Here is an 11,619-nt window from a genome sequence, read left to right as displayed (position 1 = left end):
TCGGCGTTTGCGCCCCTGTGCGCGCGCATCGGGCGCATCCTTGCACATGGCCTCCCTAAAAGTTAGTACCATTGAAACCAGCAACGAAGGAATTCCACTCAGGTGACACCAGATGCTATCAAATCAGAGATTATTTTTATGCACAGCTTCCAACATATGCCTGGCGAATCTTTCGCGACCTGGAATAAATTTGTAGCATTTATTTAAAGAAATGATTGTGGCCCTAACTGGTTTGGCTTAGTGGATAGAGCATGGGTCTGCGGACTGAAGGTTCCCAGGTTCGATTCCAGTCAAGGGCATGTACCTTGGTTGCGGGCACATCCCCAGTAGGGGGCGAGCAGGAGGCAGCTGATAGATGTTTCTCTCATCGATGTTTCTAACCCTCTAACCCTCTCCTTCTCTGTAAAAAAATCAATAAAATATTTTTAAAAAGAAAAAGAAAATGATTGTGGTCTCTATCACCTATTTCTTAACAGCTGTGTTTTTAATTTGTGGAACTAAATTAACTTTCGTTTCCTCCCCTTCTGAATAGGTCAACTTTGCTCCATTTTTATTTGAGGTGTTTCTCTATGCTCCCATTGACGATGAGAGCAGCAAAGCCAAGATTGGGAATGACACTATTGTTTTCACCTTACATAAAAAAGAAGCCGTCATGTGGGAGGCCCTTTCTGTGTCAGGTGGTAAGCTCTTTATTGAAAGATGTTTTTATATTTTATACCTTTGAAAAAATTTGTCTTTTGAAACAAGTATGTTGCTCTTCTAGAAAAAAAAATAGGCACACTATCATGAATTAAATGAGATAGTGCTTCAGCTGCCACTTAAATAACTTAAAAATTGAATGATTCAAAACTTAATAATTACTCTTATTAATAATTACGCACATTAATAATTACTCTTGCCCTGGCCTATTTTGCTCAGTGGTTAGAGCGTCGGCCTGCAGACTGAAGGGTCCCGGGTGGATTCCCGGTCAAGGGCAGGTACCTCGGTGGCAGGCTCAGTAGGGTCCTGGTGTGTGTGGGAGGCAACCAGTCCATGTGTCTCTCCTCCTCCCTTCCATTCTCTCTCTCTCTCAAAAAAAAAAAAATCAATGGAAAAAATGTCCTCCAGTGAGGATTAACCACAAAATAATAATAATGATCATAAAATAATAACTCTTAAGCAGAAAATGTGGGCTTGCATATTCAGTGGATAAGGCCTTCTGGATATGACCTTTATTGAGCACTTATTTTGTACCAGGCATTAACACATCTGCTAATCCTCATAACAACCTATCACTTGGGTACACCCCACTGCCCGCCTTTTTTTAAAGGTGAGGCTACTGTGGCACTGAGGGTTTAGTAGTTGACAAAGGTCACTCAACTAGTAAGTGTCAGGTTGACTACACCTATTTATTGACCCTGAAATGTGAATTTAATTTTATATGTCACAAAATATTATTATTAAATAATAGGGTTTTTCCCAACTATTTAAAAATGTAAAAGTTATTCTTTGCTTTTGTGTTGTAGAGAAACAGGCAGCAGGTTGGATTTGGCCATCGTTTGCCAACCTCTGATATAAACTAGTCAAAACAGTCTTAAAATTAACTTACATAACAAATAATGAACATTGACTTTTACTTCAGAAATCAGATTACAATTTAGTGAAATTATTTCTTTAACAATCTTTTTTTTACATGAATTATTGTGGAACTCCAGTGTATACTCCAAGCCTATTTCCTTCATTATTCAAAACATATGTTTCATTTTTTTCCTTCTTGATACACTTTTCATTTCTTTTAGATGTGGAACATTTTATTTGAAAAGTTGATGTTCTTTTCATTATTTCTGCCCCTGTAGCTGATCCAATTGTCTGCCTCCTGATACTAAGCAGGAGCAGAGTTGGGGAGAGGCTCCAGACCTAATTCTAGCCCTAAGTTCCAGCCAAGACCTTGCATGAATAAAAATTACATACCTTTTACTTACCTCTAACTGAAACTTAACATTCCCTTCAATTGGGAATGTAGATAACAAACAGCAGTACTATCAACAAAAATCACAAATATGTTCATATCACAGGTACCTGTCTTTTATACTCATTTATTTGAAGTTATAGTGTTAGACTTGTTGCTATATATTATTTAATGCATTAATAAAGAAGCATGCAATAGTATATCAGATGTATTTTTTAATATTTGTAAATGTTTTAATGTAATTAGCTTTCTTTGTAATCCTGTGTTGTCTATTTCATGCATTTAAAAACATTATGGCCCGTCCGGCATGGCTCAGTGGTTGAACATCGACCTATGAACCAGGACGTCATGGTTTGATTCCTGGTCAGGGCACATGCCCGGGTTGGGGGCTCAATCCCCAGTGTGTGGTGTGCAGGAGGCAGCTGATCAATGATTCTCTCATCATTGATGTTTCTATCTCTCCCTCTCCATTCCTCTCTGAAATCAATAAAAATATATATTTTTAAAAAGCATTATGAGGGGTCTATAAGGCTTTACTAGTAACTACTCTGCCAAAGGATCTGCCTCACCAAAAAGGTTAGGAACCCCTGCCTAGGACCCACTTCATCCCCGCTCCTCCCTCCACTCTACTCTCCCCCAGGTCACCCTCTCCCCTCAAGTTTCTTCTCCTGTTTTTTTGCCCCTCAAAGTCTAGCTCCTTTCCTGATCCCACTTCCCCTAAGGCAGTGGCCAGCAAACTCCGGCTCTAGCGCAGTTTGCCAGCCACTGCCCTAAGGTAATTTACCCCCTCCCTAATGGGTTGCAGCCTGTGTGTAAAACTCAAAAAAATAATTGTGAATGGTAAAATTCTATATATAACAAGTCGTGTTACTTTATAATTTTTCCTAGGGCTGGCTCTGTACTCATCATATGTGTAAATTACCTTTTATGTTTGTGAAGGTGATTGATCATATCAGATAGTCTCAACTCATTTGTTTTCTAGACCTCATAGTGCTGATTTATTGTGATCAGGTTTATAAGCAAATAGGTTTCTCAACAGAGAGGAGGATATATGTGTTTCTCCTCAACTTGTCTCCTCCCTCTACCTTTCCTTCTCCCTCTCTGATCCCCTCTCATTCTGCTATCCTTTCCCTCTTGTGCCTCTCTGTTCTCCCTCTCTCCCTCCCCGTCCCCCTCATTTCCCCTTTTATTCCCCCCTCTGTTATTCCTCCTCTCTCTCATTCATATTCTCCTCCACCCCCTCATTCTGTAGTAATTACTATACAGTTACTCACTTACCTTTTAATGTTAGCTTCTTGGCCAGTTTAATATTGAGAAACATTTTCACTTCTCTATGTGAAGTAAGGTCCAAAAAATACATCATCCCGAGTCATAATCTTAAGCATTTCTTTCCTAAATAAAACAAATTTATCAGAATCCTAATTTAGTGATATTCCTTATGTTTTAGTTGACAAAGAGATGATGCAAAGAATAAGAGAAAAATCTATTTTAAAAGCACAAGAAAGAGCAAAAGAAGCTACAGAAGCAAAAGCTGCAGCAAGGCGGGAAGATCAAAAATATGCACTAAATGTCATGATGAAGGTAAGTTGCAAGTAGAAAAGTCCTCTAATTAAAGATATGATAATAGACATGTAAGGATAAGTAGTCCTAACCACTATACTTCCTCACCTCTTTGTTCATACTTTGGTCATTGGACTTACTAATAACTAAGTTATATAAGTTATCTACTGCTTACATGTGATCCTGAAAATATTTATGAAAGTTGAGGGTATAAATGTTGAATAATAATAGATTTACTTGTTTCAGTGAGAATTTTCTATTTCCAGGGGAATCAGAAGTGATAAGGTTTTATGGTGTATTTTACCTCTTTCTTAATCTTGGGATAATGAACACAATAATTTAAAGCAAGGAAAAAACTAAATATTGACAAATTAACATCTTTTTAACTGTTGAGGATTTCAAGTTAAAGCTTCAATCAGCAATATTTTTTTGAGATATAATTCACACACCATACAATTCACCCATTTAAAGCTTACAATTCATTGGTTTTTAGTATGTTTAGAGTTGTGCAGGCCATCATCACAATTAATTTTAGAACATTTTCATCACCCCAAAAAGAAACCCCAGCCTAGCTGGTTTGGCTTAGTGGTCAGAGAGTCTACCTGTGGACTGAAGGGACTTGGGTTCGATTCTGGTCAAGGGCGTGTACCTCTGTTGCAGGCTCTATCGATCCCCAGCCCTGGTTGGGGTGTATGGGGGAGGCAACCAATCAGTGTCTCTCTCACATCGATGTTTCTCTCTCTGTATCTGTCTGTAACCCTCCCTTCCACTCTCTGGAAAAATCAATGGAAAAAAATATCCTTGGGTGAGGATTAACATACATACATACATACATACATACATAAGTATTTTTTAGTAACTTGCATAGACTTTAATTGTGGAATCAATCTAGTCTCCCTTGGATATACAGCTGCTGATGTCTATGCTAAGGTTTTTAGTTCATATTTTTTAGACTAACTTCCTTAGAGGGTCTTCCCTTTGTCTGTATAGCTTAATTGTTAGCTAATGATTTGGGCAGAGGTGGTAAAGGCTCCACCCTTTGCCAATTGATGTATGTGTAGGCTTGAGAATACCTTCAAAGTTGGAGCCAGTTCTCATGCCTCCTTGGCTTCATTTTATGCCAGTTTTCCTCAGGTCTTCCCCATAAATACATCGCTTTCAGTTTAGCCAGGGTTGTGTGGTGAGTTTATCACAGGTTTTCTATAGCTCTCATTTATATGATCTTTATGTGAATTTTCTGTCTAGTCAGGCTCTTACCCTAACCAGGAACACAACCTCAGACCTCAACTGCAAATTTTCCCTGTTTATTCATTCCCAACCAAGTCTACTGCTTTTATCCACCAAAGCCACAGGGTTTGGCTGCCCCACCCTGAAGTGGGTCCACCCTTTTTGCCAACAAAACTTCTTTTTTTAAATTTTATTTTATTGTTGTTGTTGCTAGCTTCATGTTGGTAACTGCCAATCTTGTTATTCTAGCTGGAAGTTGGTGGTTGAGAGCAACCTCAGGCAGGAGAGCACAGTCTCCCACTGTTCTTACCTGTAACTTCTGCAGTTTTTCCAAAATAAACACTTCTCAATTTGCAGGCTGTCTTTGGTTAACTTCCAGTGCCTTGAAATGGTTGTTTTTGATAGATTTGTCCAGTTTTATACTTGACTAGAGGCCTGGTGCACAAAATTCGTGCACTTGGGGGGGGAGTCCCTCAGCCCAGCCTGTGCCCTCTTGCAGTCCAGGAGCCCTTGGGGGATGTCTGACTGCTGGCTTAGGCCCGCTCCCTGCCTAAGCTGGCAGTTGGACATTCTTAGTGCTGCCACGGAGGTGGAGAGGCTCCTGCCACCGCCGCTGCGCTTGTCAGTCTGGCTTCTGGCTGAGCGGCGGTCCCCCTGTGGGAGCTCACTGACCACCAGGGGGCAGCTCCTGCATTGAGCGTCTGCCCCCTAGTGGTCAGTGTGCATTATAGCGACCGGTTGTTCTGCTGTTTGGTCTGTTTTTGCATATTAGCCTTTTATTATATAGGATATTTGTAGGTGGGAACTGCCAGCCTCTTCATGCCTCTATAAAACTGGAACATTTTCTTTTGCAGATGAATTTTACATGTATCAGAAGTCTAAGAAGTCCTCTTGGTAGTTTGATTAGATTTATGTTGACTTTAGAGATTCATTTGCCATTAACATATTTACAATAATGAGATTTCCCTCCAGGAACATGGCATTTATTTCCATTTCTTCAGACTTACGTTATATCCCTAGCAAAATTATTTAACATACCTGAGACTTGCTCATCTATATATATAAAAGGCTAATATGCAAAGTATCCCCTCAGGAGTTTGACCAGGAGATCAATCACTCGCTATGATGTGTGCTGACCACCAGGGGGCAGCGCAGAACATGGAAGGTGACCAGTGGCAGCAGCAGTGGCTGGGGCGGGATGCTGAGGGAGCAAGGGAAGGGGGAGGCAGGGGAACCACGCCGTGGCAGCACGTAGGTGGTTAGGGAAGGAGGAGGCGGAGAGTCAGGGAGGTGGGGAGAACCGTGCAGTGGCGGCACGTGGGCGGGCAGAAAGGGAAGGAGGAGGCAGGGAGGCAAGGAACCTGATCGGCCCTGATCGCTGGCCATTCCTAGGGACCCTACCTGTGCACAAATTTCGTGCACCAGGCCTCTAGTATTTCATAAAACTTATTCTTAGCCTTTTTAAGGTTTTTCTGTCAGTTACTAATGAATGATTTTCCACTGTATTTTTCTAATTGTTTATTGCCAGTTTGTAAGTAAGTTTGTTTTTATGAGTTTGTATGAGTTGATCTTGTAAGTGAATTCCTTGCTGAACTTACTTTTTGTTTGCAATAGTTTGTCAGTTTGTTATTTTGGTTCTTTTAAGTAGTCTATCATATTATTTGCAACTAATGACAGTTCTATCTCCTTATAATCCATATTTATATTTCTTATTTTAAAAAATCTATTATATCAGTTATTTCTAGAAAAATAGTAGGCATACTGGCCTTAGTGACGTTGCTAGTAGTATTTCCAATGCTTCTTCATGAAATTGGACATTGTATGGATCCTTTTAGCAAGCTAAATTTTTTCTGTTGTTTCAGGTATCAACTGATATTTTGCCGTGTACTGAGGTCATGTTGTTTTTCCCTTTAGATTTCTTAGTATCATAAATAAGAAACACCCTATTTGATCAAGATCTATTATTTAATATTTTCCTCAGATTAGGGTGCTAATATTTTATTTATGGATTTTTGCATATAGTTTATAAGTAACATCTATAATAATAAAAGCATAATATGCAAATCGACCGGACGGCTGAACAGTAGAATGACTGACCTGACGACCTTCCGGACGAAGCCGGGGTTGTGAGGGCCAAGGCAGCCGCTGGGGTTGCAGCAGCCGGGGCTGCAAAGGCCTACTCTTGCATGAATTTTGTGCATTGGGCCTCTAGTTGGTTTATAAAGAATATTGCCTTGATAAACCATTCATTCTAAATTAAAAGAAATATAGACTTTCTCTTCAGGAATTACTCATCCATCTCCTATTAGTTAAAGTTGCTGTCTGTAGTAAGCTAATATCCCATACTTTATGGCATCCTTTTTTGTCAATGCAAAGAACTTAAAATTCAGTTTCTTCATGTGTGATGATAGTTTTCCTAGCCTTCTGAGTTTTTCTGTTACTAAACATTCTTCCTTTATGTGATATATTCCCCATATTACTTTGTTTTTAAAGAAGAGAACTTCAAGGATTGTTTAACATCTGTCTTTCTTTGTTTCTCTTTGATGTAGATGGTCTCTCTTTCCTTTTATCGTAGCTTTATGGTATTACCTTCCTCAGATTTTTCTCTTCTTTCTAGTTTCTTCTGTCACATGCTCTGTGAAGCCTTTCTTGGTCCCTCCTCTTCCCTTTGACTCCCTCAAGAGTTATGCAATTTTTTTGTTTTTAAGTTAACTTATTACAAATTAAATTACATATATATAAATATCCCTTAACTACATATTGGCTACAATAACAGAACTTGCCTGTTTCTTTTGATTATAAGAATAGTCTCCTTTTTGGTAATTAAGACTGTCTTAGCAGTTTTTAAAACTTCAAAATTCACTCCACTTGCAGAGATTATGAAGAGTGAGGGTGTTCTGACTTTTCACAGACTTTTCCCTTCTTCCATGTGTTAGGGAAGAAAGGCAAACATATTATTAAACTGGGTGAAGTTGTCATCTCCTTTTAGGTGGTGGCTGCCTCTGGCTAACACTGACTGGTCATCATGCCCTGTTGTCAGGCACTAAAAGCTGGCTCATGGTTACATGCAGATTCTTCCTGGCCCAACCTATTGGCAGCTCTTTGAACACATAGTAATTAGCATCTTTTGTGCTTAGTTTAGGCCTGAGGTGCAATTCTGGGACTACAGGAAACTCCTGTTCAGTAATCTGTGAAATGCATTTTAAAGTCAGTGCTACACAGTTCAATAGGAAAATAGCCAATCTTCCAAAAGAGGGTATGGTATTTATTCATGCAGATGTTACAGAGCACTTCTTCAGGATAGTTTTCAAACCAGTAAGTTAATTCTACGTCTTAAAATAATTCAGCCTCTAGGAAACTTGGTCCCAGCTTGTCATTCTTTTGCTGTGCCAGATGTATTATTTAAATGTATATTAATTTAAATGTAAATTAATGAAACATAAAATTAAAAATCACTTTTTTGGTCTTTTTTATCAATTTTCACCCAAGGATATATTTTCCATTGCCTTTTATTAAAATAAAAATGGAAGGGAGAGAGGGAGAGAGAGAGAGAGAGAGATTGATGTTAGAGAGATACATCAGTCAGTTGCCTCTCACATGTGTCCCAACCAGGAGATTGAACCTGCAACCCAGGTATGTGCCCTTGACCATACAAGGGCACAATCGCCAAGACCCTTCGGTGTTCAGGTCAATGCTCTAACCACTGATCACACCGGCCAGGGCCAAACTAGTCACATTTTACATGCCCAATTAGCAACACGTGGTAGCAGCTACTGACTTGGATTGCACAGAACGTTACCATCATCGAAAAAAGTTTTGTCAGACACTGCTTCTCTAGAGGAGAGAGGTATGAATTTTTGTTCTCCAGAGGAGAAAGATGCGAATATTTTTATTTTTTATTTATTTTAATCCTCGTGTGAGGGCATGTTTTTATTTATTTTAGAGAGGAAGGTAGAGAGAGAGAAACATTGATGTGAGACAGAAACAACAATTGGTTGCCCCTATATGTGCCCCAACCGGGGATCAACCAGCGATCAGACCTGCAACCTGGGCATGTTGAATCGAACTGAACCTGAGACCCTTCTCTTTCTCTTTCTCCCTCTCCCTTCCTCTTTCTTGAAAATCAATAAAAACATGCCCTTGGGTGAGGGTTTAAAAAAAAGTTTTGGTAATTGTAATTTTTACAGATTGAAGATGAAGAGAGGGAAAAAATAGAACGTATGAAAGAAAATGAACGGATAAAAGCAACTAAAGAATTGGAAGCCTGGAAAAAACATCAAAGTAAAGCTGAAGAACAAAAAATAATTCAAAGAGAAGATAAGTTACACCAACAAGAAAAGCTAATAGAAGAGGGAAAGAAATTAAAACATAAAAGTTTTCCTAGAAATTCAACATCGAGAAATCTTGCCACAAAAGGTACAATAATTAATATTTTCTGGGAAAGTGAGTCCTGGTGGTGAAGTATATAGGTTGTTGTTGTAATCAATTTACAATATTAGGTCATATTGAGAATAGTATTGAAAAAAAAAAAGATTAAGGTGAAATTTATTTTTTTATTTTAGGAAGTAGTGAAGTTTTTATAAAATGAGCAAGGATTCAGTGTTGATTTTGTCTGTGTGCTTTCTTTTGAAATTTATGCAGGTATTGTTAAATATGTATTTAATTCACATCCAAAAAGTCTTTCAGTGGCCTGGCTGGTGTGGCTCAGTAGTTGGTCAATACTTTGTGATAAGTGCTGCTATTCTTATTTTAGAGGAAATGTTCAGAAAGGATAAACAAATACCCAATAAGTAAGCCTGTGGGATTTGAACCCAGATCTGTCTGCATCTGAAACCTGTGTTCTTTCTACTCAGTTACATGTCATTTCTACTTCAACAGTGAGGTCTAGCATATTGAAAAGTTGTTTGGCATATTAAGCAATAATCATTATTGGGCTTCGACCCATAAAGCAGGAGGTCACAGTTTGATTCATGGTCAGGGAACATGCTTGGGTTGTGGTCTCCATCCCCAGTGTGGGGCATGCAGGAGGCAGCCCATCACTGATTCTCTTTCATCATTGATATTTCTATCTCTCCACCCCTCTCCCTTCCTCTCTGAAATCAATATATATATACACACACATCAATATTTAAAAGTATTGGAGTGGACTGTCAGTGCCAGAGACATTCATTTATTCCTTTAGAGATAATAAACTAGGAATTTTGTTAAAAGACTTTTTCCTCACATGACTCAGGCAGATGAATATTACTAAGCAAACTTAATATCAAGCAAACAAGGGTTCTTCTGGACTTAGATCCTGATGTGTTCAAAAATAGTTAAAAGAACATATTTCTTTATTGAAAGCTAAGTTTGATTTTATCTCAGAATATTAAACTTTGTTTTGTGTATATTTAGCAAATGGAGAATTTTGTAGTAAAATCACTTATGTAATTATCCTATATAATAAAAGCCTAATATGCAAATTATTCCCTCAGGCGGTCATTCGACTGGGAGACCGGGAGTTTGACTGCTCGCTATGACGTGCACTGACCACCAGGGGGCGGCATGCTGGGACCTCTCATTGGCTACCTGGGGGCAGGGGTGATGGAGACGGAGGTGCAGTGAGAATGTGGGGTGTCCGCCAAACTCTCTCTCACTCCCCTTGCTATCCTCCCCTGGAATACCGGGCTTGTGTGTGGGGGAAGCCCCTGTGTTCAGGTGCTGGGCACCCATGAGGAGTCCGCCCCGCACCCACGTAGCCTCTTCTGGGTAAGCCGGGCCGCAGCTGCTGGAACCGCAGGGGCCGGTCGGGCTCCCTGTGCATTCACGCAAGAGCCACTATGCGAGGCCGGCCGGGAGAGAGTGCGCTGCCCGCCTGGCTTCCATGTGGCGCCGCTGGGCAACCCAGAAGCCCACGCTGAGGTGTCTGGCCACACTCATCGCATCTCTGTGTGGCGACTTGAGCACTGTGACTCAGGTAGAGGGGGGCACACGAGGGCCCAGGGGCCCAGGTGCTGCCCAGGGCTCTTCTATAATTGAAACTTTGTAGTCTTGAGCAGAGCTGAGGGCGAGCCAGGGCAGATGGGAAGCTTGGCTTTCTCCATTGCCGGGTGCAACCCAAACCTCCTGCTTGCTCTAGCTCTGTGGCTGCCGCCATCTTAGTTGGGTTAATTTGCATACTCACCCCTGATTGGCTTGTGGGTGTGGCTTGAGGGTAGTGGGAGGACGGGTAATTTACATGTTTCTCTTTTATTATATAGGATTGTGGTTTAATATTTACATGCAAGTTAACTTCTAAAATATCTCCTTCTTTAATGACATTTCAACAAACCATACCAACTAGAGTATATGAAAACATTTTCTTTCATATTTTAAATACTGCTAAACAAACTGGATGTTTTCAAGTACTATTGAAACCCGCCCTAGCTGATTTGGCTCAGTGGATAGAGCATTGGCCTGCGGACCGAAGGTTCGATTCTGGTCAAGGGCACATATCTTGGTTGCAGGCTCCTTCCGTGCTTGGCCCTGGTCGGGGCACATGCAGGAGGCAACCAATCCATGTGTTTCTCTCACATCTGATATTTCTCTCTGTCTTTCCCTCTCTCTAAAAAGCAATGGAAAAATATCCTCGGATGAGTATTAAAAAAAAAGAAAGAAACTAATCAAGTACTATTGGAACCCAAACACACTTTTATAGATAAGAAGTATTCTCAACATTTGATCATGCTGATATTTATACAGTTTAATTCAATTTATGAATATTTTATAAATGATTTTATGTTTATCTTCATATTGAGATTCACTTACATTTTTAAAATTTTTTGAAAATTAAATCTTTATTATCAGATTATTACAGTTGTTCCTCTTTTCCCCCCCATAACTCCCCTCCACCCGGTTCCCACCCC

At 39.9% G+C, this 11,619-nt stretch overlaps 1 protein-coding gene across 1 annotated transcript in view; it reads left to right on the top strand.

Annotated features, from left to right (window-relative positions):
• Positions 1-524: 524 nt before the first annotated feature.
• Positions 525-11,619, top strand: part of DYX1C1 (dyslexia susceptibility 1 candidate 1) — a 30,113-nt gene continuing 19,018 nt past the window's right edge. Inside the window, exons 1-3 of the mRNA XM_005860199.2 lie at positions 525-680; positions 3,396-3,529; positions 8,923-9,151. Of these exons, the coding sequence (XP_005860261.2) occupies positions 653-680; positions 3,396-3,529; positions 8,923-9,151 (391 nt within the window). The 5' untranslated portion in view covers positions 525-652. The remainder of the gene's footprint in view (positions 681-3,395; positions 3,530-8,922; positions 9,152-11,619) is intronic.

Source organism: Myotis brandtii, unplaced genomic scaffold (assembly GCF_000412655.1).
Source record: "Myotis brandtii unplaced genomic scaffold, ASM41265v1 scaffold1326, whole genome shotgun sequence".
In the NCBI taxonomy this organism is placed as follows: domain Eukaryota; kingdom Metazoa; phylum Chordata; class Mammalia; order Chiroptera; family Vespertilionidae; genus Myotis; species Myotis brandtii.
Note: the sequence above shows the minus strand (reverse complement) of the source record. Positions and strands in the feature narration are given on the sequence as shown.